The 27,701-nt window shown below is 48.3% G+C and overlaps 1 protein-coding gene across 16 annotated transcripts in view; it reads right to left on the bottom strand.

The window, feature by feature from the left end:
• ADORA1 (adenosine A1 receptor) overlaps positions 1-25,909 on the bottom strand; it is a 37,813-nt gene extending 11,904 nt beyond the window's left edge. For 2 of the 16 annotated variants that reach the window (XM_084974673.1, XM_005653723.4), the window contains exons 1-2: positions 25,697-25,909; positions 24,451-24,882 (exon numbers count right to left, since the gene is read on the bottom strand). In XM_084974673.1, the coding sequence (XP_084830799.1) occupies positions 24,451-24,667 (217 nt within the window). In that variant the 5' untranslated portion in view covers positions 24,668-24,882; positions 25,697-25,909. 16 annotated transcript variants of the gene reach the window in all.
• Between the last annotated feature and the right edge of the window lie 1,792 nt (positions 25,910-27,701).

The raw sequence follows: 27,701 nt of genomic DNA, 5'->3' as shown, positions 1-27,701 counted from the left end.
ACCAGGAAGGTGAAGGCAGGAGGGAGCTGGAAATGTGCAGAGCTCCCAGGGCCTCAGAGAGCAGGGAGCCCATACAGCCCATCGGGATGCCTGCGTGGTCAGCAGTGGCATGAGGACTTCAGAGCGAGGCAGTCTCCCTTGAAATACCTTACTGAGGTGGGAGCCACGGGACCTGGGTTCTGGTCCAGCTCTGTGGGGAGGGAGTGAGCTGGCTTTGGGTGAAACTCTTTCCATTTGGAACCCTCTAAATCTTCATCTGGCTAATGATGTTCCCCAAGCCCTGGCAGGTCAAGTTCCCCTCTTCTAGAATGTGTCAGATGGTTTGTTTTTTTTTTTTTTGTTTTTTTGTTTTTTTGCTTCTTAGGGCCATACCCATGGCATATGGGAGTTCCCAGGCTAGGGATCAAATCAGAGCTATAGCAGCTAGCCACAGCCACAGCCACACCAGATCCAAGCCACAACCTACACCACAAATCACAGCAATGTTGGATCCTTAATCCACTAAGCAGGGCCAGGGATCGAACCTGCATCCTCACGGATACTAATTGGGTTTATTTCTGCTGAGCCACATCAGGAACTCCTGCCAGATCATGTTATATGGAGAGTCACTAACAGAGGAACACGGAAAACCAGTTTGGGGATGGGGAGCTGGGGGGCAGCAGCTGAAAGGCACTTACAACTCCCCAGAAGGAAATCCTCCCTCTAAGTATTTCATGCTCCAGTCACATGATCCATGAAAGGAAGATGGGGAGCAACATGGGAAGAGAAAGAAGCATTTGTTGTGAGTGAGTGAATGAATGAATGATGAGTGCTAGGGAGTCAGAGTTCTGTGGCATCACCAGTTAATAGTTTGTAGCTTTGACAAATTAACAATTCCTTGCAACAGTGTTTTATATCAACACAGTGGGAGGAGATGACTTGCTTGGCAGGTTCACTGTGACCATGGCATCAGTGCATTAATTTACCTAGGCAAGTGGTGAATAGTGGCAACTAGTGCCTACTATTATCACTGCACCCACCCCACTCAAGGACATCCCTGACACCACAAAAAATACAGTCAGTTCCTGTAGAGATACAAAACAGGTTGCAGAGACAGAGACAAATGAAAAGTTAATTTGTTTCACTTTGGAAGGCCGGTCACATGACCTTAGTATCTATTTTGCAGCCAGCTCTCCCACCTCACTCAACCTTGGTACAGAATTGGTCTGTGTTCCCTGTTCTGAGTCTGGGGTGGGGAGCAGATGGGGACATTCAAGCTTTCTGAGCCCAGCACTAAACCCTGCAGAGGGCCCTGGAGAAGCCACACTTCCTGGCTAAGCCCAATAAAGCTCTCTTGAGTAAGTGGCTACTGTAGACTGGAGACAGGCAGGAAGACTCAGGTGGAGCCTATGCCCTTTCTCTCACCTTCCTTCTGCACATCTCTTGGCCTGTCTGGAACCACAGAGTACTCATCATCTTCCTGAAGGCCTGTTTCCCTCAAGGGACTATGATCCATCCCCAGGGGATTGACAATATGCAGACTCCAGAGCAGCCCAAAGGCAAAAGCCCTCTAAGAGCCAGGTGGCAGACCCAGTGCCTTAGAGCCCAGAGACTGGAGTCAGAGGCGCTACTCCGCCCAGACCTTCCCCAGCCTGCGAGACAGGGATGGCTCGCCTCAAAGAAGCAACTGCTCTCCCAGGACTTGGGTTCTTCTTCTGTTTTTGCTGCCTGGGCATTTAGGGCTCCTTAAAATATCTAGCTTTCTACTCTGAAAAAGATGCAGCAGACGGCAGGCTGTGGGAGGACAGAGAAGACAGGGAGACTTTCCACCTTGGAAATCTTTCCAAAGAAAGGGCTCACCCCCACCCTCAATTCCCATAGCTTGTACTTTTACATCAGAAAGTCCTACACAAGATCTAACTTCAGTCCCTCCTGCTCCATCACAACCCAAGGCAGTATTGCTCTTGGGACTTGGAAGAAGCTGCAGTCATACTCTCCAGGTCTGGCCTTTCTCCCCACCTCACATCCAAATTGATGGGGTTAGGAGCCCAAATAACAGCAGTAAGAGCCCCAGCACCCAGCTGTGTCCCATCATTCCTTCTTGGTGCCTCTTGTTGTTTTCTTTGTCTTGTGTCCTGTGACAAGCCAATCTACTAAGTCCTAAAGTGTTCAGAACATTTGCATGAAGCCACAGGCCAGGCCCAATCCGTGAACCAGTGCAGCCACATAGGCAGGAGCACAAAGAGTTTAGCAACAGCTGCCAGGCCTCAGCCCTACCCCACCCTGACCCTCAAACTCCCTGCTCCACATTTTCCTCTTTTCTGCCCCAGTCCCAGAGATGAGCTGTCGGGGAGGCCCTGATGCAGTGGATGGTGGAGAAGCCCTGGGCTTGCCCAGGTAGATACAGGGTGGGTTTAGACTCCCCTTCCCGGGCCAGCATGCAGCAGCAGGATCTCCTGGATCAAGGTGGGGGCCAATGCCCTCCTCTTCCCCATGTGAGACAATCAGTAAAATTATCCATTTTGCTCCCTGAGCATAGAACTGCAAGTTCCCCCAGGGCGGGAGTCAGGTCTAGGTCAGTGTTATATTCCCATCACCTACCATAGTACCTGGCACACAGGAGGCACACAATACTATTTTTATTTTTATTTATTTTTTAGGGCCACACCAGTGCTATATGGAAATTCCCAGGATAGGGGTTGAATTGGAGCTACAGCTGCCAGCCTACACTATAGCTACAGCCACAGCCAGAGAAGTACCAGATCCAAGCTGCATCTTCGACCTAAGCCGCAGCTCAAGGCAACGCCAGATCCTTAACCCATTGAGCAGGGCCAGGAATCAAACCCACTGAGCCACAACGAGAATGCCACAATATTATTTTTAGAAAGGAAAACAGACTCATATAAAATACTCATTTCACTGCTGTATAGCCCTGGGAACTACATCTAGTCACTTATGATGGAGCATGATAATGTGAGAAGAAGAATGTATACATGCATGTGTGACTGGGTCATCTTGCTGTACAGTAGAAAATTGACAGAACACTGTAAACCAGCTATGATGGAAAAAATAAAAATAATTTAAAAAAAGGAAAAAAAACACTCATTTCAAACCAGAGAAGGCAGAAAAAAAAAAAAAAAAAAGGAGGTGGGGGAGAAACAAACAACAAACCCAGTGAATAGAAAAGAGTTGTAAACGTCGTAGGTATTAATCCAATTGTATCAATAATCACGTTAAACATGAATAAAGTAAGGAGAAGGGTAAGAGGAAGCCAGCCTGAGGCTTTTTGCTTCCCTTTACAACATCCCTCCTGGCAGGTAGGAGAGCCTGCTTTCCATTCAGCCAGATGAGGGGCCTTCCATAGAATCCTGGAGATTTCCACTTCAAGATTCTGCCTCAGTCACCCTTTCTAAGATATCCAGCTTCATTAAGCCACTTAATTAGGTGGTTCTAGGAAGAGTCTAACCACATTTCCTCCTGCTGCAAGACCAGCTCTTTCTTCTCACTGTTGGCTCTGGGTAGGAGGAGGGAACAGCCTGTTCTCATCCTCTACAGGGAGCTGGCCTGGACCCCTGTGATTTGCACTAGGATGATGGAGCAGCGCGCAGCCACTGGCAGCATCCCAGAGCACGGGCCTGGTGAGGCAGCTTCTCTGAGGGGTGTTCAATGACCTCATTTCCAGTCGCTTCTGCAAAACCCAATAAATCACTCACATCTGCCACGACCTTGGATAAGGGAATCTCACATTAAGAAGTGTGTGGGAGAGGAGGAAGCTTATTAAATCAAAGCCCCCCCCCCTTTTCCCATCCACCATTCATGAAAACTTCAAAGTGCTGAGCTCAAAGCTTCAGAAAGGGAATGCAGACTGCTGCACATGATGGCCCTTAGGGATTCAACCATGCAAGAATTGGGCAGGTCAGGCACTGCAGCCATGGGATGGGGGCACCAAAGTGGCTTCCCTTCCTCAGCGGACAGTAAAACTAACAATCTGGGTCATTTGGAAGGTCCAACTCAAGGTCCACCAACTTTCAAATCCCACAAAGGCCTGACCACCCACGACTCCCCCTTCTCTGACCTCCATAGCTGGTACTCACTGTCTCTGACAGAGTCACACCATTTGGCCAGGGAAGCAAGAGGCTCAAGGTAACAAATGCCTGGCAGGCAGTCGACAGGCATTAGAAGGCCTGGGTTCAAATCAGAATCTAACTCACTGTGTTAGCAGATTGCATCACCTCTCAGAATCTTGGCTTCCTCATCTAAAATGGAGATGCTATCTGCCCAGCCCACCTCCCAGTGTTTCTATAGTAACCATTTGGCATTGAGCTTTACCTACTGTCTTTCCTCTTTTCACAGTCATCCTGGGAGGAAGGCAGCAGCTCCACAGAGGAGGAGCAGGAGGTAACTCGGTCAAGGTCACACAGCTGGTGGCCAGAACTGGAATTGCAACTTAGGCCAGCCAGCCCCCAAACCAGTGTTTTGTGTCTCACATTCCATGAGGCTGGAAGGACTTTGAGGGGCAGGGGTTATAGTCTAAGTTCCCCAGAATTCCTTATTGTTCAAGCTTCTCAGATGGCAGTGTATGTGAATAGCAGGGCCCAGTGGCATTCAGGCTAATGGCTGGCACAAAAGCAACCCTCCCCATCCTTGTTTGGTGAGGAGGTCATCTGAGGAGCCCAGAAAAAGGAAAGGCATTGTCTTGGATCCTACAGGAAATAGGAACTCAATCCCTGCCAGGTCCCTTACAAACCACCTGTGTGACCTATTTCTCTTAATGGACAGTCACCTCCACCACAAGGCAGGGAGCCAGGCAAGGAAAAAGGGAGCAGGCAAGGGACTCTCCACCTCAGTGAAATGAGACTGGCATGGCACAGCTCTCCTTACAAAGCACTTCCAACCAGGGATCCTCCTTGTTACACATCAGCTTGCGTTACAGAAAGGGCAGATTTTGTTGGTGCCATTTTACAAATGGAAAAACTGAGGCCCAGGAAGGTTTGGTGTGTGCCCGGGGCCACTGCTTGGCTGGAGACTGTTTGGGCTGAGACTGAACCCAGGTTCCTCTGCCTCTGGCCCAGTGCTGCTTGCAAGACACATGCCACTTCAGAAAAGTCTTCCCTGAACCCTCACAGCACTCAGCCCCAGGACTGGGCAGCTTCTCCAGCCCATCTTCACCGCTCTCACTTCCATGGACCGCATGGGATTATTTCTGCTGCTATGATGCTAGCAACACCTCCTGATTTAGCTTCCCTGCACTTGTGATCAAGGCAGCTGTGCGAAGGAGCATGTGCAGGCCCTAGAACCTGCAAGAAAGCAGGCAGGGCCTAAAGGAAACCAGGCTGCAGGTCAGGCCAGGCCTGTGCCCACCAGCAGCCTCTGTCCCAGAAATCTCAGCCCTCTTCACTCAGCTGATTTCTTCTGTTATCTTCAAAATCTTATGTTCTCTCTTCATGTCAGCTTAGAAGCTCCCTGCGGACAGGGGCTGTGGTCTCCCACAGTCTGGTCATCCTTGAGAATAGTGGCCAGAGGCGGTGGTAATCACAGATAACATTCACTTTGATTTGGCAGGCAGGTGTTCAAATCTGTTTTGTTACTTACTAGCTGGGTAACAAACTGCAAGTTCCTTTACCTCCCTGGTTCTCTATTTCTTTACTTGGAAAATGGTGTTGATAGCAGCCTTTCAGTGCTAAATAAAATTAAATATGCAACCAAAGAAGGTCCTTAGTGCTGCTCCTGACATTGAGGAGATACTAGGCAGGCAGGTGCTCCCTCTCCTCTGGGACCTCATGTTTCCTTCTTCCTCAGGATGCCCTCCTGCCAGCAGCCCCCAGGTTCATGAAGGAGCCTGAAGAAGGGAGGGAGGTACCCCGGGCACTGTACCCAGAACAGTGACAGAGCACCTTATACAGTGCTATGTGACTCCCAACCCTGCCACAGCCATGTCCCCAAGGCCACGCTCTCCAACAGCAGGCTTGTAAAGGATGCATGTAAAGGAACCCCTTAAGCCATGCTGGTGGATGGGTGTGTCAGCTGTCCATCCCAACCACAACAGAGACATACATGCACGTGCTCACACTGCTATCCATCCATCACCCACCCTCCCACGAAATAGCAGGAAAGGGGAAGAGTGAACCCTCTGGGGAGAGATGGGGGGTTTACATTATTTTCCTGTGTAATCCTCTCAACAATCCCATGAGGTAGAAGATGTCATTATTTCTATTTGACAGATGTAGAAATTGAGGCACAGAGAGTCATAGAGCAGTAAGTAGCCAGAACCAGGGTTGGGAGGCCCTCAGGATTCTGTGGCTCTCAACATCCCCACCTTCATTAGACTCAGCACTCGCACTGCTCACTGGATCCTTGCAGCAACCCTGGGAAGTTGGGCAAGGATGGTGAACCCCCTTCACTGATAAGGACCCAGGGCCAGAGAAACGAGATGGCTTGTCCAAATGGACACAGTGGCAGACTGGGCCCTGAGTTCCAGCCTCTGGGTTCCTAGCTCCAAGTCTCCCTCTGTATTGGGCAAATTGGGGAATCACTTTCCCCTGGATGGGGAGGGGGATCCCCTGTCCTTGATTCTCCTCTCAGATGTTTTCCTTGAATATTTTTTTTCTTCAAATCTTCACAGCAGATCAAGCTGAGTCAGGTCATGTTCTGACGGGAAGACTGGGACCTAGACAATGTTCCCTCCTTGCCTGTGTGGACGTCAGCAGTGGGAGGTGACACGTGCCCCTGCACAGACCCCTTGAGGACCTGGAGCTGCCTGTCATCGAGGCGCTAAAGCCCAGCACCAGCCAGCACATCCAGTCACTGGTAATTCCTTCCCACCAACCCAAGATACCACCCACTTCCCCACCTAGTGTGGTCAGGGAGTTGTTGGTGTGGAGCCTCCATTCCACAAGTGCTGGAGGTGCCTGGCTCAGCTCCCAGCAGCCGGGAGCTGTCTACAGCTCCAGCAGATGGTAGACAGCGTGGCACGACACCTGAGAAGGAAGAGGTTTTCTCTTTAAACGTCAGCTCCAAAGGCAAACTCGGTCCCTCTGCCAGGCATGGGGCAACACCCACTTCCTGATCCCAGCTGCAGCTGTGTCTGTCTCTCGGGGCTCTGCTCCACTCACATGCCCACAGCCCTACAGCCAATGTTAGCTCCTTCTGCCACCTCAGTGCCAGACAGTCAGGCCAGCCCTTGGGCTGTGCTCTGAATTGCAGGCCAGAGAACAGACTGGGGTGGGGGGTTGGGGGACCTGCCTCCCCCTCCCCTGCCACAGAACCATCTCACCCCTGAACAATGAAGCCATTCTTCTCTCCTATTCCAAGAGCACTGCCTTACAGACAACTCTTTGCAGTGGGGATAGGAATTGTGCCCGTTCTATAGATGTGGAAACTAAGCTCCAACAGGGTAAATGATTTACTTCAAATCACCCAGCAGCAAGTGTTGGAGAAAAGGCTCAAATACAGGTCTTTTCATTCATCCATTAAATTATTCATTCATTAATTCCAATTACACTTAGCTGCTATGGGACTAATAACAGGATGTTTAATCTCTCAAAAAATGTGGAAAATAGGAATATAACTATTGCTATAAAATGCTATTAATCCCTTTTCATAACATTGTGGGAATCCATATAAATTAGCACAGGGCCTAGCAAATATTAGGTGTTCACGAGTCACTTTCTGCTATTACCATTCATCTATTGATTCATCGGGTCAGGCACTGAACACCAAAAATGGGCAGAAGAGATGAACAGGCTTGGACCCCACCCTCAAATTGCTCACAGGCCAGTGAGGGAAGTTAGCTCACTGTAATCTGACAGAGGCTGTGTTAGTGAGTGACATGGAGAGCTATAAACACAACAAAACAAGGAAGTCTTCCTGAGCTAACTTAAATAATAAGTAGGAATTAGACAAGAGAAAGAAACAGCTGTCTGAGGTGTATGTTTGTGTGTGTATGTGTGTGTTTAAGACATGGTCTTAGGAGTTCCCGTCATGGCGCAGTGGTTAACGAATCCAACTAGGAACCATGAGGTTGAGGGTTCGATCCCTGGCCTTGCTCAGTGGGTTAAGGATCCGGGGTTGCTGTGAGCTGTGGTGTAGGTTGCAGATGCGGCTCGGATCCCATGTTGCTGCAGCTCTGGTGTAGGCCGGTGGCTACAGCTCTGATTAGACTCCTAGCTTGGAAACCTCCATATGCCGTGGGAGCGGCCCAAGAAAAGGCAAAAAGACCAAAAAAAAAAAAAAAAAAAAAGCAAAAAAACAAACAAACAAAAAAAACAACAACAAAGACATGGTCTTAGGTGTTAAATATTCTTCTTTCTTTTTTGGGGAGCACACCTGTGGCATATGGAAGTTCCCAGGCTAGGGGTCGAATCAGAGCTGTAGCTGCTGGCCTACACCACAGACACAGCAACACCATATCCGAGCCACATCTGCGACCTACACCACAGCTCATGGCAATGCTGGATCCTTAACCCACTGAGTGAGGCCAGGGATCAAACCTGCATCCTCATGGATGCTAGTCCGATTTGTTTCCTTTGAGCCACGATGGGAACTCCTAAATATTCTTCTTTCATTCTTCTCCTGAACTCCAAGGCCTGGACAAGTTAAGATGTAACTGAGCAGGAAGCAGAGAAAGTGAGTTCTGAGCTCAGGCAAAAGGAAGGGTGGGGCTGAGCATCACTGGCTGGAGGAGTATCACTGTGTGCCTGTGTGTGGGCCAGGCTTGCTCAGGCCTCCTGCTACAGGGCAGCTGGTAAATTGTCAGCCTCGCCCACAAGAGCGTGGGACTGTGTCTGTGAGGGCAGGTCTAACACTTGTTGCCTTCAACATATAAACTATGTTCCTACATCAAGGAGGATTAATGGTGGGGGTGGGGCATGAGGACTGGGTGGGCACAAACAGGAAAGAGATTAGCTTGGTTGGGACTCTTCCCTAGGCCTAGAATGAGAGATTGGGATGGGAGGGGGGAGGGGTGAGCCAGCAGAATTAAATGAGAGGTCTGGAAACCCAGAACCTAATTTTTTTTTTTTTTTTTTTTTTTTTGTCTTTTTGTTGTTGTTGTTGCTATTTCTTGGGCCGCTCCGGCGGCATATGGAGGTTCCCAGGCTAGGGGTTGAATCGGAGCTGTAGCCACCGGCCTACGCCAGAGCCACAGCAACGCGGGATCCGAGCCACGTCTGCAACCTACACCACAGCTCACGGTAACGCCGGATCTTTAACCCACTGAGCAAGGGCAGGGACCGAACCCGCAATCTCATGGTTCCTAGTCGGATTCGTTAACCACTGCGCTACGACGGGAACTCCTAATTTTTTGATTTTAAAAATAAAAAGCTATAGCTCCCCTCCCAGAGCCTGGAGCTGCCATGGCCTCCTGCCATGATGAAAGGTGGTGGTGGCAGAGGGAAGGTGTCATGCCTTCACACCCCTTGCTGGCTTGCTGGCTGCTCCCAGACTGGCAGCCCCTGGGCCTGACACAGTCACTCTGGGTGGTGTCTGTGTCTCTTCCCTCCTGGGCCATTCTCATCAAGGCAGCCCCGGGAGTCCCTGATGTGGGGTAGGGGGTGTTGTGTTCACTCTGCAGAGGATGGACCACTGTGGCAGGTGTGTCTTCTGAGCACAGGGAGTTCCCAAACACTGTGAATGTTTTCTTCCCCAGAGAGGATTTATGGAGCCGCCAGTCCCCAGGGGAGCTCTTGCTTCAACTCCCTCAGATGCCAATCCTCCAGGAAAAGCAGGATGAGGCCCTCGGGAGAAGACAGACAGAGCTCAGGAGGGGCTGTGGTACCCTTTCCTCAAAGAAACAGGAGCAGCATGGGGACCGACGGGAGCTAAGCTGGGGTCAAGAGATCAGGCTACTCCCCCTGTAACTTGCCAGGTAAGTTGGAGTGAGACCCTTCACTCTTCTGGTTTCCTGGGGATGTTTTACTGAAATAACCCTTCATTCTCCAGTACCTGCGATTACCCTCTGTGGGTGAATATAAAATAGCCAACTGACTTCTTCCCAACCTGGTGACTCAGTCACCCCCACTAAGCCTTCCTTCCCCCCATGGACACTGATTCAGCCACCTACTAAGTGCCAGCCAGGTGTGTGCTGTCAGGTACTGAAATATAGTGAGCCAGGCAGATGGAGAAAACCACATCCTGCTCCCACGGAACGTGCAGCTCATCCCAACAAGGGCTTGATCCGAGTGGGACTACAGCAGCCATATAACAAGTGGTAAATGAAAACCAAGTTTGGATTATCCACATGAGTAACAGCTTCTACTTACTGAGTGCCTGCTATGTGCTAGCCCCTGAGTGTATCTCATCTCTAAGCCTCATAACAACCTGTGGAAGGAAGTAATAAGAAGCCTGTTTTACAGAAGAGGAAATGGAAGCTCAGAAAGGTTAAGTAACAACTTCAAAACAACACAATTCTAAGTGCTTGAATCATCTGTCTGGGAAGACTGCTCTCTCTTACACTTTATTCCACTGGTGTACCTCCGTACAGCAAGGGAGAGAAATGTCCCTCTGAAAAGGTGATCATTAAAAACAACTGGGATAAAATAAGTCATGGGGATGTAATATACAGCAGAGGAAATATGTCAATAGTACTGTAATAACTTTGTATGGTGACAGACAATAACTAGACTTATCCTGCTGATTATTTTGTAATGTATAAAAATAAAAAAAAACTGCTCTGTTGTACACCTGAAACTAATGTAATATTCTAAGTCAATTATGCTTCAATAAACAAAATGGAAAAATAATCTGGGGTAGAAAGGCTTTTTTCCAGCAACCTTTCTCCTGTGCCCACAAGAGAATCATTGCTGGGTGAGTTCCCATCCCAACTGGGTGAGTGGGCATCAGAGCCCTTGGTACCTTTGAGATAGGAAAAAAAGGGCTGAGAAGCAGCTCTTGCCCTGCTGTAGTCTTGGCTCCTGCTCTCCCAGGGGTGGGAAGCAGAGAATTGAAAGCCTGTGGACTCTGAGAGCAAGCTGCATGGTGAGAGCTGCGAGGTCTGGCTCTCAGGGCTTGGGCCAACCCTGCCAACTGCACTGCGAAGCTTTCTCAGATACACAAGGCTAAAGGAGATCATTTCTGCATGGAAGAGCTGACAGTGCTTCTGCAAGTAGTCCATGGAGACAGAGACCCTGACCCTGTGTGCCCTATGTCAGCCTTGGGGCTCGCCCATCCTACCTGCTCTCCCATCAGGGCTAGGCTGAGCTGATACTTGATAACTGCCTGCTTATTGGGTGACCATCTTCTCTGCGGCATTAGCTGAAACTGAGCGAAGGGCCAATCTAGCAGCCAGGAGAAGAGCCTGTTGTGGAGCTGGGGAGGAACACCTACTGTGTAGGGGACTCACCTGTCCACAGTGCCAGGCCACCAGGAGGCTCCAGCAATGAGGGTGGGAAATGAGGCTGGGGAGGCGCACAGAGTATCTAAGGAGAGGGCCCACCTGACTGAGGATAGGCAGAGGCTTGGGGGACCTCACCTATCATAGAAACTACTCTGTCTCATTCTGAATAAAAGCCTGGCAGGAAAGATGAACCCCCAACTCTGCTGCCTTCTTCCGGAAACTTTAGGGTGTCCAAAGCCACATGTCCTTATTGCTGTGGTTTCAGCCTAAGAAAGCCAATAGCCTCCTGAGAAGTGAGGTGGGAAGAGGGGATGGAGAAGCTGGAGGCACCCAGGAAACTTGCTGGATATCTGAAGGACTCTGTGAGGAGGGGTCCATCTGGGGGAACCACAGGAAGGGATGGAGAGTGGGGAATAAGCAAGAGAGAGACCACCAGTGGGCCTGCCAATATATCGCTTCCACTTGAGTACCTGCTAGGATCTGAATCTCACCCCCATTCCTCCCTTCCTCACCCTTCTCAATCTCCAGAAATGGTACCATCATCCACCCTGTGGCTTCAGCCTTAATCCTGGGGTTCACACTTGATCAGTCTCCCACTTTGCACAGACAGTCCACTGCCAGTTGGTTCTAACTCCAACATATTTGAATCTGCTGTTTTCCCTATCACTCACCACCTCTTCAGCTCCCTTCCTGCCAAAACCCCCCTACATCATGCTCTCCTACTGTCCTTTCTTATCTGCACCCTGGCCACCAGTCCCCCTCCCCCCCCACCCCCCAGAAGACATCCTCCACACAGCAGACAGGGTGACCTTCTTATGTTAATGTGGTGAATACACCAATTGATTTTTTTTTTCTTCAAATGTTAAACCATACTTGCATGGACTAAAACCTATTTGGTTGTGATGTATTATCCTTTTTATGTATCACTGGATTTGATTTGCTAATATTTTGTTAAGGACTTTTGACATTTAAAAACTGTAATTTGGTTTATGTCATTCCCTGCTTAAAGCACTCAAGGGCTTTACTGTGCACCTAGAATGCAATCCAAACCCTTGACCATGAACCACAAGGCCTACAAGGCCCTATCTTAGTCCTTGGGCCCCATGGGTCTCTCTGGACACTAACACAGGCTTTGGAGAAGCCAGCAAGGGCTAGCCACAACGAATTCCAGGATGGCTTCCTTCCTCAAATTCTTCTCAAGTTGTAACTGTAGCTACCGGCTTGTTTATCTGTGTCTTGGCTCGCCACCCAACTAGGTTCTAAATTCCATGAGGGCAGGGACCAGGGCCGACTTCTGGACCTAATGCCTAGCACGGAATCTGGCACTTCTGAATTAGTGAAGGAATGAACTCTTTGCCTCCTCCATGTCTATGCCTGTGCAGCTGCACACACAAATTTATCACCTCAAACTTTAGGTGGGCCTTTAATGCTGCCCCCAGTTATACTAGACTTTCTGAGTCTAGTCATTCTCCCACTTCCTAAAGAATTATTTCACACTTGCTACTCGATCCATCACTTCCTCCCTCTCAGCTGATGACCTTGCTTCCCACTTCACTAAGACAACTGAAACACTTAGAAAGAACTTCACCTCCCAGCATCTGCACCCACACATGCTGCCTTCCGGCTTGTTAGATGATCTCTGGGCTCCTCTAAAGCCAGTCCCTAGGACCTATCTGTCCTAGGTCCCATCCCTGCTTGCCTATAAACAAGGATGTCAATCCAGAAATTCTCTCTTTTGCCCTATCATTTATTTTGCACTCTCTACTGGGTTATCTCAGTCATTATACAGACATATTAATATACCTCCTATCTTAGCAAACAACAAAACAAAAGCCTTGTTCCCACTTCTCCTGACAGCTCCTGATCCACAACTTTGCGTTCTATAACAAAATTCCTCAAAAGAGTAATCTATGCTAGCTGCCTTCAACTTCATTCCTCTTCTCTTTTGAGCCCTCTCCAATAAGGCTTTCTGTTCCCACCACTACATTAACATGGCTCTTGCAAAATACAATGGTAATTCTCAGTCCTCATCTCACTTGACCCACGTGGCAATATTTGACAGCCAGTCTCTTGTTTCCCCTGGATATACTCTCTATACTTGGCTTCTAGGACACCATGCTTAGGGCACTGGGTTTCTTCCTGTCTGTGACTCTCCTGCAGTCCCTCTTGCTGATTAAAGCACTCTCTCTAGCCTCTCAATGCTCAGTCTTGGTCCTCTCCTCTTCTTTTAAAAAATTTTTATACAATTTTGAAAGCTTATTTTCCATTTACAGTTATTACAGAATATTGGCTATATTCCCCATGTTGAATAATACATCTTTAAGCCTATTTTATACCCAATAGTTTGTGCCTCCTTGCCCCATTTTGCTCCTCTGTACTGGTAACCACTAGTCTGTTCTCTGTTATATCTGTGAATCTGCTTTTTTAAAATGTTATATTCACTAGTTTGTTGTATTTTTTAGATTCCACATATAAGTAATATCATACAGTATGTTTTTCTTTTCAACTCTTTAAACTTAGTATATGCCCTCCAAGTCCTCCATGTTGCTGCAAATGGCAACATTTCATTCTTTTTATGGTTGAGTAGTATTTCATTGTATACACAGATAACACATTTTCTTTATCCATTCATTTGTTCATGCACATTTAGGCTATTTCCATATTCCGGCAATTGTAAGTACTGCCACTATGAATATTTAGATGAATGCATCTTTTTGAATTACTGTTTTGGGGTTTTTGGATATATACCCAGGGGTGGAATTGCTGGGTCACATGGTAGTTTTATTTTTAGTTTTTTTGAGAAGCTTCCGTACTATTCTCCACAGGGGCTGCACCAATTTACATTCCCACCAACAATGTAGGAGGGCTCCTTTTTTTCACATCCTTGCCAACACTTGTATGTGTGCTCTTTTTGATGATAACTATTCTGACAGGTGTGAGTTGATATCTCATTGTGGTTTTGATTTGCATTTCCCTGGTGATTAGTGATGTTGAGCATCTTTTCATGTGCCTGTTGGCCATCTTCATATCCTCTTTGGAAAAATGTCTTTTCAGTACTTCTGCCCATTTTTTAATCAGGTTGCTTGGTTTTTTTGATGTTGAGTTGTATGAGCTGTTTATATATGTTAGATATTAGTTCTTATTGGCCGTATCATTTGTAAATATTTTTTCCCATTAAGTGGGCTGCCTTTTGGGTTTGTTGATGGTTTCCTCTGCTATGCAAAATCCTTTAAGTTTAATTAAGTCCCACTTGTTTATTTTTGCTTTTATTTCCTTTCCTTTAGGAGACAGATCCAAAAAAGAATTTCTGTGATTTATGTCAAAGAGTATTCTGCCTATTTTTTTCTTCAAGGAGTTTTACATTATCTGGCTTCACATTTAGGTCTTTAACCTATTTTGAGTTTATTTTTGTGTATGGTGTTAGAGAGTGCTCTAATTTCATTATTTTACAGTAGCTGTCCAATTTTCCCAGCAACACTTATTGAAGGCACTGTTTTTTATCCATTGTATATTCTTGCCTCCTTAGTCATAGGTTAGTTAACTGCAAGTGCTTGGGCTTATTTCTGGCTCTATCCTGTTCCATTGATCTATGTGTCTGTTTTTGTACCATTACCATACTGGTTTTGTTTGTTTGTTTTCGCTTTTTAGGGCTGCACCCACAGCACATGGAGGTTTCCCAGGCTAGGGGTCCAATTGGAGCTACAGCTGCCAGCCTACACCACAGCCACAGCCATGCAGGATCAGGGCCAAGTCTGCGACCTACACCATAGCTCACAGTGACGCTGGATCCTTAACCCACTGAGCAAGGCCAGGGATTGAACCTGGATCCTCATGGTTCCTAGTCAGATTCATTTCTGCTGTGCCATGATGGGAACTCCCTTACCATACTGTTTTGATTACTGTACCTTTATGGTATAGTCTGAAGACAGGAAGCCTGATTCCTCCAGCTCTATTCTTTCTCAAAATTGTTTTGGCTATTCTGGATCTTTTTGCGTTACCTTACAAATTCTAAAATTATTTACCCCAGGTCTATGAAAAATGCCATTGGTATTTTGATAGGGCTTTCACTGAATCTATAGATTGCCTTGGGTAGTATGTTCATTTTAACAATATTGATTCTTCCAATCCGAGAACAGGGCATATTTTTCCATCTATTTGTGTCATCTTCAATTTCTTGTATGAGTGTGTTATAGTTTCCAGAGTACAGGTTTTTTGCCTTTTTTTTTTTTTTTTGCTTTTTTAGGACTGTACCCACAACATATGGAGGTTCCCAGGCTAGGGGTTCAATTGGAGCTACAGCTGCCAGCCTATACCACAGCCACAGCAACGCAGGACCTGAGCTGCATTTGCAATTTACACCACAGCTCATGGCAAGTGCAGATCCTTAACTCACTGAAGAAGGCGAGGGATCAAACCTGCAACCTCATGGTTCCTAGTCGGATTCATTTCCACTGTGCCACAATGAGAACTCCAGGCTTTTTGCCTTTTAAGTAGGTTTATTCCCAGGTATTTTATTCTTTTTGATGTGATGGCAAATGAGATTATTTCCTTAATTCTTCTTTTTGATACTTTGCTTTTAGAATATAGAAATACAGTAGATTTCTATACATTAATTTTGTGTCCTGCGACTTTACCAAATTCATTGATGAGCTCTACTAGCTTTCTTGGGGCATCTTTAGGCTTATCTATGTATAGTATCATGTCATCTGCATCATCTTCTCTATTGCTACTTTCTCTCTTGGGGATTTCATCCAGCTTTGCGGGTTTAAACACCATCTATATGCCAAAAGCTCTCACATTTATATCCCCAGCCCAGACCTCTCTCCTGAACTCCATCCTTGTATGTCCATCCAACTGCCTGCTCAACATTCCATTGAGGTATTTAATAGACACTCCAAACTCAACCTTTCTAAATCCAAACTCCTTTTATTACTCTCCAAACTTGTATCACCTGCAGACTTTTCCACCTTGGGTAATGCCCACTCCATACTTCCAGTTGCTTAGAACTAAAAGTTTGGTCATACTGGACTTGTCTTCCTTTGACACCCTACATCAAATCCATAAGCAACTTTTTTCTTTCTTCAAAATACATCCAGAATTTAAACAAATTCTGGCACATGTATATAATGGGATTCTAACAGCAATGAAGAAAAACAAAAACAAAAACAAAAACAAAATCCAAAACATACTACTTCATTTGATAATAGGGATGAATCTCAGACATAATTTTAAGCTTCAGAAGGCATACATAAGAGAGTTTATACTGCTCAATTCCCTTTATAAAAGTTCAAGAACACGTAAAATCAATCTATGGGGATAAAAGTCAGAATAGTGGTTACCTTTTGGAAAATACTGACTGGATGGGACACAAGGGAGCCTTCTAGATTACTGAAAATGTTCCAACTACTGATCTGGGTGGTGGATACATAGATATATCCACATGCAAAGTTTATTGACCTATACATTTAAGACTCATGCCTTTTTTTTTTCACTCCCCATTTTAGGGCCGCACCCATGGCATATGGAAGTTCCCAAAATGTATCTGTAGCTGCCAGCCTACATCACAGCCACAGCAAAGCCAGATCCGAGCCACATCTGCAACCTACACAGCTCATGGCAACACTGGAACTTTAACACACTGAGTGAGGCCAGGGATCAAACCTGCATCCTCATGGATCCTAGTTGAGTTTGTTAACCTCTGAGCCACAAAGGGAACTCCAAGACTTATGCACTTTACTGTATGAACATTTTACCTCAATAAAAAAAAGAATAAAAAGTTAAAATCTGAAAACGCACATCCAGAATTAATCACTTCTCATCACCTCCTCTGCTTGCTATCATTCTGATTCAAGCCACCTTCCTCCTCTTGCCTGACTTACTGCCATAGCTTCTAATTAGTCCCTACAGCATGCTACCCCTACAGCATATTCTTAACACAACAGCCAGTGTGAGCCTTTAAAATTTAAGTCAGATCATGTCACTTTCTTGCCCTAAATCTGCAATGGCTCCCATTTCTCTCAGAGTAAAAGCCAATGTCCTTTCAGCTGCTTCCAAGCTCATTAACTTTCCAGCCCTATCTCCGACCACTCCTCCCCCTTTATCCCAGCCGCACAGACTTCCTTGCTAGTCCTCAAACACTTGAGTATGGTCCTTTCCTAGCACCTTTGTTCTAATTATTTCTTCTCTGTGGAATATTTTCCCAATATCTGCAAGGCAGAGTCTCAGCCTCAAGACTGCTCAAAAGGCTTCTCAAGGACGCCTCTCTTACCATACCATTTAAAACTGCAAACATTTCTCTCCACCCCACCCTGGCATTCCCAATCCCATTTGCTACACTCTTTTCACTTAATAACAGTCTACATAGAGGTACTATAGATTTTTTTTTGGTCTTTTTTTTTTTTTTTTTAGGGCTGCATCCATGGCATATGGAACTTCCCAGCCTAGGGGTCAAATCGAAGCTGCAGCTGCCAGCCTACACCACAGCCACAGCAATGCCAGATCCTTAACCCACTGAGCAAGGCCAGGGATCAAACCCATGTCCTCATGGATACTAGTTGGAGTCCTTATAGCTGAGCCGCTATGGGAACTCCTGTTGTATTATATTTATTATTTAGCATCTGTCCGCCAACTCATTAGCATGGAAACTCTAAGGAGACCTTTGTTTTGTTAATGAATATATCCCAAGTATCCATAACAATGCCTGGCACAAAGGAGGCACCTGATAAGTACTGCTGAATGAATGAATGAATAGATCTTTCTATATTAGGGCTCTCTGCATGTGAAGACAAATCAGGGTGACCAGTTGCCCTCCTCAAGGACAGGGAAGCTCTGAAGGCAGGCATCAGGAACAGTCCCAAAGGTCTTTTGCTACGTGGCCAGGGCTGCAGAGAGTGTGTGTGGAGTTGGGTCCAGCTGCCCAGCCCAAGCACTGCAAGGTGTCTGGTGCCAGTCTCCAGCCACCCCAACTCCTACCATGGGCAGGTTGGGAGTTTTAACTTGGCCACCTTGGTCTGTAGGAATCCACAGTCCTAACAGTGTCTAAGAACCAGATAATGATAGAGACCAGACCAGCCTGCCCATCTTTGTATCCACAGGTCCCAGAGAGTACCTGGTACATGGTCAGTGCTCAAAGCATGTTTATCTAATAGACAAACTGATGCCTCCAGCTCCTTAAACCCCACAGCTCTCTACAATCCTGCTAAGGAAAAAACTTGTGGGGTGAGGAGCATTGCAGGATAAGACACCCAATCTCCTTTTCTTTTGGGTCAGGGAAGCCCCCTGCCAGTTGCTCCCAACTCCCTGCCCGCCCCCAAGCCAGTATTCCCAAGGCGACATAAATGCCAAGGCTCACCCTCCTGCTTCCCCTTCCCTCCCCATCCCACCATCAGCTGCCAGCCTTTTCTTTGTTCTACAGCAGCTGGTAGCCGTGAATTAAGGAAGGTGAGGCTGAAGGGGTGATTCACGCAGCTCAAGGAACCAGGTATCCTCCTTCCTCTCAGTTCTGTGACCACCCTGAAAAATGGGGCCAGGAAGTACCACACTCCAAGCCCTCTACACTAGGTACTTTTCTCCTAACCAAAAGGCAAAGAAAAAGGATGCCCAGGTCTCAGGGAGTAGAGACCAGCAATGTGGACCAGACTCAGGACCCAGATGGTCCTGCTCTTCGGAGCCCAGCAGGGCAAATGGGCTGAGGAATGCCAGAGGCACTCTGGCGATTTGCAGTTTTGGCGAAATTCGGTGGGACAAACAAGGAGAGTTAGAGGAAAGGGAGTTGGGAAATATTTAACCTTATAAGAAAATCCTTACAGATGGAAGGTCTGCTATTTACCAAGACGCACAACCCAGAGTTCTAGGCTTGGCCCTGATTCTACAATGTGAATTGTGGGCATCACTGCAGCATTATTTGTAAAAATTAAAAATCAGTAACAATCTAAATAGTCAAAATTATGAGCCAATAAAATATGATAATCATTTCTTTAAAAAAAAATGTTTACAGCAGGCCTACTCTGTGCCAGGCATGAGGGATACATGTGCATGCGGCATATGTGGTCCTGGCTCTTTTGGTGCTTACCAAGCCCAGAAAATCTACCTGGGCCAGGAGAGATGGGGAGGGAGAAATAGATCCAACCGGAGTACCTAACAGAGGAAATTAACCTGGTCCAGGTGAGGAGGGGGTCAGAGGAGTCCTCCCTAAGAAGGAGCTGTTTTAGCTAAGACCTAAAAGATGAATAAAAAGACAACACGATATTATACCACTATAAAAATCCTTACAAAATCTTTTTTTACTGACATGGGGGAAATGCTTATAAGATAACACTAAGTGAATAAAGTGGGATATAAAAACCATGGAGGCACTCAATTATATAAAAATAATTATCTATCTATCATCTATCTATCTATCTGCATGAAAAAATTTTCTTAGAACACCATAATGTTAACAGTAGTAATGATAGAATTACTGGTGATTTTGCCATCTTTATTCTTTTCTATATTTCTCAAACATTTAACAATAAACATGGATTGCTTTTATGCTCAGAAATAAATGACAAATGTCAAGGCACAGCCTCTAAGCCTCCACCCTATGACCTCTGGGTAGAGCGGTTCTCCAGAAGGTGTCTTAATCATTCCCCTGCTTCCAAGCAGCACTCACACCCAAGCATCTTGCTCCTAAAGCTCTCAGAGGCTTCCTAGAAGCCTCTTCAATACCAGCCAGGAGATGCTTTCACCACAGACACTAATCCAGATGGCCCAGCATGATCTTTAGAAAAAACCACCTGAAGCCCATCCCTAATTCGAACAAAGAAATTACCTTTATAATCACAAAGCTGACATCCTTCCGTCATTTCCCCCCTCTAAGCCCACCATTAATTTGCTGCCTTAACTTGTAGGGGCTGCATTTCTCTGTTCTATTCCTTGAGGGGTGACTGCCTTTTACTCAGAAGCTGGGGAGGAAGACTCAGAATTGGGAGGAGAAAAGAGCCTGTGGCTGAGTGACCTTGAACATCCTGGAACCCTAGGCCTCTGTTTCCTCCTCTGCAAATGTGACGGAGTTGGGCTGCAGGGCTTGCTAGCACTCCTCTCTGTCTCAGACACCCTAGGCTGATAACTAATCCCCATCCTTAGACAGAAGAGCTAGAGAGAGCCTACCTCAGCTGAAAGCAGATGACACCCCTAGAGAGCAATTGTTCTGGGACCATGAGGCCACAGGTGGTCGCCTGAAGGGGTACAAGCACAGGATGTAGTTTAGCAGTCAAGAAAAGCCCAGTTAGTTGGTGGGGGAGGGGGCTGAATTGATCCCCCGAAGCAAACCCACCTTCATCTACCAGATCTCTTTCCTGTCAGAGCTCTTGGCCAACAGACCATCCTCCCCTACTCCACACTGTGCTTCTCTGGTCAGCAGCCCAGTTGGGCAGGCCTCCAGCTCTGGACAAAGGCAGGACTGCCAGGGCTCAACCACCCACTGGAGTGAAGGTGAAGGGGGAGGAAGAGGCACTAAGTATGGACTGGAGCAGAGGCCACTGGCAAAAATCAAAGGAGAAAAATCACCCCCACTGAAATCTTTAAGGAAACTCCTCCATAAACCCTACAGTTTCTTGAGGCTGATTCAAAATGCACCTGGGCTCACTGCTTAAAGGCATCTGTTAGACTGACCTGGTTTCAAACCCTGTCTCTGCTTCCGACAAGATATTTGGGCTAATGCCTGAATCTGAGTTTTAGATAAACTGATGGGGGGAGCTGTGGGAGGAGAGGAGGCTCAGAGGGGTTGAATAATTTATTCAAGGTTGCACAGCTAGTTTGCAACAAAGCAAGGTTCAAACTCAAATATTTCTGACTCCCAAATACCCATCACCCCTTCACCCCACTTCAACCTATCTGGTCACAGACCTTCCCACAGAGAGGGCTTTTGTGAGGGAGCCCATGGTTGGCGCTCCTCCCCATAATGAGCCTCTTGGAATAGGTATCAAACTGGCACAGAGTGCCACAAAGAAAACCCAGGGTGAGGGGGTGGTGCAGTGCATGCTGGAGATTCCCTAGAAGTAGGAGCTGAGGAGAATAGGGTATCAATTACTAAGCCATGTGGAGGTGCTATGCAAATAACCAGCAAAATACATGTAAATGACCTCAGGTTATGGATAAATCAACAATTTAAGCTTTTTTTTTTCTTTTTTTTCTTGTAATTGGATCACACTGCACAATGCGAACCTTTTTTTTCTCTTGGCTTTTTGCCAAGTGGAAGGAACTAAAATTTGTGATGGACAGATCAAACCATCCCTTGCTTGGTGAAGGACCCAGATGACACCTGTCACTGAATGCCCCAAACATCCCTCACTGATGCTTGGTCACTATCACTCCCAGATGCCTGGGGCTGCACACACTCCCGACGGGCTTGTCAGGGCAGAGAGCCAGGCATGTGGAGACCTCCGGCGAAAAGGTGGACTCCCAGACCCAGCAACCTGCTGACTTCAGCTGCCCAGAGGGTAGCAGCTATTCCTTCTGCAGGGGAACCTGGGCAATGATCAAAAAGGGGCTGGACTGGCTCATCACCTCAGCCTAGCCTCTAGGATCCCAGTTTTGGAAGCTAGCTCCAGCAGCCTTTCTCTAACTCAAGAGAAAGACTCTTCTCTCAGGTACTGCTGGAGTGTGGCTCTGAAGGAGTCACCTGAGTGGATGTGGAGGCCGCCACCGTCTGGGCCCTGAGGTAGAATCCTGGGAAGGCATAGGCCCCAGCAAGAAGATTAGAGGTTAAATTGCTGGAAGGCCTGCCTGAGGCTCATGCGGGTGAGCTCTGAAAACTCATTCAATTCAGTCGACATTTACTGAATGTCTGCTGTGTGACAGACACTATGCTAGGCGTTCTGGAGAAATTGCAGAAACGAACAAAATGTGGTTGCCTCCCAGGTGGCTGCCCTTGACGCATGACAATCTAGCGAGGGACAAAAACCATGTATAAATATCATTGAATAGTCCTTTGACATCTCCTGGGACATATGATGTGTTGTGTGTGTGCATGTGTGTATGGGCATAGGTGTTGCTATATAAGAACATGAGTGTGTGCAGTGGCACAGGGCTTTTCTATTCAGACCCACTTGGAGCCATATGTTAATAATGATAATAAAACTACAAATATAAACCTACCATTTATGGCTTGCATCTAATACTAAGTGTATTGCACTTATGAGGGAGTTTATTATAGTCTTCCAATCATCCCAGGAAGAAGGTACTATCATTATTGTCTCCTTTTACTGATGTGAAAAGTAAAACTGCAGGTTAACAAGGGACTTTTTCAAGATCACACAGCTAGGAATTCATAGAGAGGATTTGAACCCAGGCCTGTATTCTCAGCCTCTATGTACACCCCTGCTTTGGCCCTCCAAAGACCGCTCCTCAAGACCCTTAGCTCTCTGAGGCTGGAGCAAGGAGCTACAGAAACTGCCTTTTGGAGGAATGAGCCTGCAGTTCCTGCCAGCACATCCATCCTCATCTCCACAGGACAAGCAGGGCACATTCTGTGGGCCCGTGACCGCCGTCACATCATGACCAGGCCTTTGGTTTGCCTTGGCACCACTCAGTAGACTGAATTTCTTAAGCAGCCTTCCTATATCCACATATCTGTATGACTTTCCTAATGTGGCAACACTTTGTTATAATGGCCAGGCTCAGAGGCCCAGCCCACTCTAATGGGTTGAAACCAGCTTTATTGGCACAGCCCAGCCATGACCTGGGACTAATGGCAGCATGAAGGCCCCTCAGGGGCTGAGCTTACCGGGCTTCTGGGCTGCCTTCCATGGCTTCCCTTCTCCCCTGAGCAGCAGTTTTCACCTAACTTCGCCAGGAAAACCTGGAGGTTGTGAGGGGAGTGAACAGGGCAGAGAGACTGGCATCTGAGGGATGAGGTGTGGGGGAATCGGGAAGGAAGGGGGACAGTGGGATCAAGGCTCTGCTTCCAACCAGCTTCGGGAGAGTCTCTGGATCTGCTTCCCTTTTACCAGCTCCTACTTCACCTCCCTTACAGGATCATGGTGAAAAGAGGGGAAAATATGGGGCATTTTAAAAGCTTTGAAAAATTAAATGTGCACAAATGTTATGCAAACAGGAGAAACATGGATGCCATAGGCCTGCCTGGGCAAGGTGCCAAATGCGGCCAGAGGCCACATGTCCCAGATAGGGAAGCTACCCCAGGAATGGCAGGTGCTGGAGATGGCCAGAACTCCCCAGTAGAAAGGGAATCTGCTGGGGAGAAGATTTAAAGAAGGGGCAAGCACACCACAAGAGTGTCCCAGTGAGGCCGGCGCTGGCAGTGTGCCCAGGCATTTGCTGGCACTTGGTGGTCCAGGCACTGCCTGGTGACGAGATCCTGGCCTGGCAGGCCCGGGGAAGGAGCCCTAATGTGGATTGGACACCTGCATGAGAAGACTGCCTCTCTTAGGCCACCCACCCTGGTACTCTCTGGACACAGCATAAGCGCCTCTGCCATAACTATAAAGAACCTCGGTTTTGCAACCAAACAGGAATATTAAGACTGGGAGCCTGTATTTCTCCCTCCTCCTGCCTGCAACAGAGATTCCATAAGTGGGAGTTGGGCAGAGGTCATCAGATTGCTAGGGCTCAACAGGACGGCCCTGGAGCAAAGAGCTGGCTAGCACAGAGATGTCTAAAGAACAAGGGAACTGAAGAGTGTCTTCAGGAAACCTGTCTAGGCCGGGTCGAAAAGCAGCACTCCTATCTACCCTCAGCCCACCCGAGCAATCTGCCGTCCCTTCCACGTCCCTCCACTGGTGGAGCTCAGCTTACTCCCACCTAGCACTCACTGTGACTGTCTCGGTGGCCCCACCCTAGGCTGCCAGGCAGCCTCAGGGTTCCCTGGTCAAGTCAGGAGAAGAGCAGCAGCTTCAGCCCTGGGGTCCTGGGCACTGCCATGTTCACATTCCTCCAGCCACCCAGCTCTCTCCTATTTCAACTGCAGTTTAGCCGGGTACTGCAGAGCAGAGAATAGGAAGGCAGAGTGAGGGCTGGGGAACAATGGCCCAGAGAATATCTGGTTACTTGGGGTCTTACGCTCTACCTTTTACCTTCTCTAAATGACCCTCAAGCCACCCAACACGGGGCATGGCAGGTACCTTCAGCTGCTCTGGACTCACCTGAGCGGGATCTTGACACGGAGGTAGCGGTCGACAGCAATTGCCAGCATGGCCAGGATGGAGCTCTGAGTGAGGATGAGGACAGGGCAGGTGACCATGAGGCAGGTGTGGAAGTAGGTCTGTGGCCCAATGTTGATGAGGATGGCAAGTGGGATGACCAGAGCACCCACTGCCACATCAGCCACTGCCAGTGACACGATGAAGCAGAAGGTAGCATCCCGCAGTGCCTGGTTCACCTTCACTGCCCAGATCACCAGCACGTTCCCAGGCACGGAGACTAGGGCGATGAGCACCTCGATGCCAATATAGGCGGCCTGGAAGGCCGAGATGGAGGGCGGCATGGTGGGCACAGGCTGGGCACATCAGCAGGCAGCACCAAGGGGCAGGAGGCAAGCACCTGTGGTCACGGAAGTCTGGGGTGGGAAGGCCTGCCTAGAGGGGGAGGGGAACCCAGGCAGCTATGGAACTCTAGCTGCCCTTTGGGGTGTACCCCACTTGGCACATCCAGTGCCTGCCCAGCCTGGTGGGGTACCCTAACACTTTCTCTGCCTAATCTTTGTTCCCTCCCCTAATCATCCTCAGAGGATCCATTCAACAACTTAAAATAGCAGCACTCACTCCTCCACTGGCTTTTTTATCAGGTGTGAGGCAGTTCCTAGCACACACACACCCCACAGGGGTCCCCCATGCTTGGCTCTGCCTACCCATGCCCACAGAACAGGATGCAGGGAGCTCCCATCCTGTCTGCTGGTGGCCAAGGAGTTCCAGAGGCGGTGCCCAAACTTCCGGGCACCTGGTGCCGCCCAGGGCTCGCGGCCCCGCCAGGCAGGGCTGGGCTCCGGACACCACAAGGCAGCTCACCGTCCTCCAGGCTCCCGCCGCAGCGCTCCCAGCCCGGCCTTTCAGGCAATCACATGGTGCGGCAGAGGCTCAGCCCGGACGCTTTTAAAGAGGTAGCGCCCCTGTTTCGCACCTGGGACGGGGCTCGCAGACGTGGGTCTGGGGGACTGAGGCCAGCAGCAGGCTAGGGCGCGGCGTCCCCTTTCCCCAGCTTGCCGCGCGCACAAACCCTGCACCCACCCACCTGAGATGCTGCTGGTGCCTGCTTCCTAGCACACCCCGGTCCCGGTCCAGCACTGCCAGGCACCCTTGCACACACCCTGCTCCAAGGGGGCATTCTAATCGCCTCTTTCAGCCCTTTCCTGCATCCCCACTGGGAATGCCCAGGAGGCGAACTGAGACTTACCCAAGGCCACTAAAACTGGCAGGGCTTGGACGGTTCTGTTCAAGCGCCCTCCCACCTCGACGCCTTCGGCAGCTGTTGGCTCCGGGGATGCCTGGAGAATCCAGGGCCAGCCTGTCGGGTCCTGAGGGATGGTAGCTGGATGCGACTGGACCCCGGCACCAGGCGCTTCCGTCGCCCCTGGCGCGGGAGCTGAGTGGCAATCCGGCTCCGCACACCCTGAGGGGGCGGAGGCGGCAGCGGCGGCACCCGCGGGCCCCTCCCTCCTGGCTCTGTCTCCTCCTCCATCCCCTCCTCTAAACAAAGGCAGTGATTCTGGGTGAGAAAAACTGGAAAAAAAATGTGAGCTTTTCGAAGCGTCTGATGTGTGAATCCGTTCTCAGGAGTGGGCAGCGGTGCAGCCTTCCTGGGATCGCTCTCTCCTTTCTCAAATGTGGGATTCCCAGGAGCTCGGGTCTGGATTCCGTGATCCCTCCACTGGTCAAAGCAAGGCATCTCACCTGCAAAACTCCTGGATGTTCCCCTTTTCCACTCCCCCCCCCCCCCCCCCCCCCCCGCCCAGTCAGTTGGAAGCCCTGGCACCTCCCCAACCCCTGAATCCTGAAATCCTGCCTTCCGTTAAAATCAGCCCCTGCATGTTCTTAGGAGCGAACATCCTTCCTGCATACACTGCTTTGCAGGCTCTTTCCTGAGTCATGACATTCCTTTCTCCTCTTTCGGAACCGCCTTTCAGTCTATCAGCAATTTCCATTTTACAGATGAGGGCACTGAGGCTCAGAGAAGTGACCCACCTTCTCAAGGTCATCTCCAATAATGTCACTTCCCCTTGTGCCCCTTTTCTTTCCTCCTTCCCTCTCTTCATAGCACAGAACTTAAGCCATAAGGTATCCATTCCAATTTCCTAATGCTACTGATAAAGAAGCAGACTCGAAGAAGGAAAGGACTTTTTCAAGTTCCCACAGCAAATCCTAGCAGGATCAGAGTAAGAAATCAGGTTCCTGACTCCCAACACTGTGCTCTCCCCACTGTGTGCCATCCTGATCCCTCTCTTGGCTGTCTCCTGCTGAAGTTTTAGTTTAGGTGGGCCACTGGTACTGCTTAAGGACCACCCCAGGGCAGATGCTCACTCAGACTAGGTGCCCTACAAAGATCCCGACCTGAGAAATTCTAGTTCACGGATATTGGGAAAGGGCCCTGGGAGGGCAAAGGATTCAGGCTGGGGGACCCCAGTGCTACCTGGCCATATCCCAGCCTCTGCGGTCACTACACTCTTGTTGGGTTTCAAGATGTGAAGAGAGGAGTTCTGCTGAGAGGAGGATGCCAACAAATCTGTCACTTGCCATCTGTCACAAGTCACGGTAGTTACTGACCTTCAATACAGGAGTTAAAGGAAAAGATCAGGAATGAGGCACTCTGTGCTCTGGGAAAAACTGTCAGAACAGGCCTTCAGATCATCAGATATTTTCAGGAGAAGATTTTATGTGTCCAATTTCTTGCATCTTTCCCAAATCTAAAAAAGCACTATAACCATTAATGGAGATATTTGCTTCTCATGACAAGTAGCAACCCTCTGTCAAAATGTGTACTTGATTGCTTGTATTCTCCCTTTACCAAAATCACATACATTCAGACCTCTGTGTCTCCCCACCCCCCAAAAAAACGCTGGCCTTTTGGAGCAACTCCTAAGAGCTATCTGAGAGGCTGTCTCCTGGTCTAGAATCCTCATTTTGTTCCAACTAAAACTTAATTCACAACTCTCCTGTTGTGCATTTTTTTCCACTCAACCGTTTTGGTGACCAACAAAGGGATCCAGAGCAGACTTCTCTCCTTCTTGAATTCAGCAAGAAACCAGGGTTTGGTACCAGCAGAGGGCCCTTGTACCAATCTGCCTCCTCAGAGAGTCCAAATTGGATGAGTCTCTCCTGGTTCTTGGATCTCCCATACTAGTTGGTGATCCTGAGTTTTATTTGGTGATGTGTAACTGGTAACTGGCCACTCAGTTGAAAAA

The sequence above is a fragment of the Sus scrofa genome, chromosome 9 (assembly GCF_054392235.1).
Source record: "Sus scrofa isolate SSC_HxYL_T2T_F1_AM1 chromosome 9, Sscrofa_HxYL_maternal_Yorkshire_Landrace_v2.0, whole genome shotgun sequence".
In the NCBI taxonomy this organism is placed as follows: Eukaryota; Metazoa; Chordata; class Mammalia; order Artiodactyla; family Suidae; genus Sus; species Sus scrofa.
This window is presented reverse-complemented; position numbering and strand designations above follow the sequence as displayed.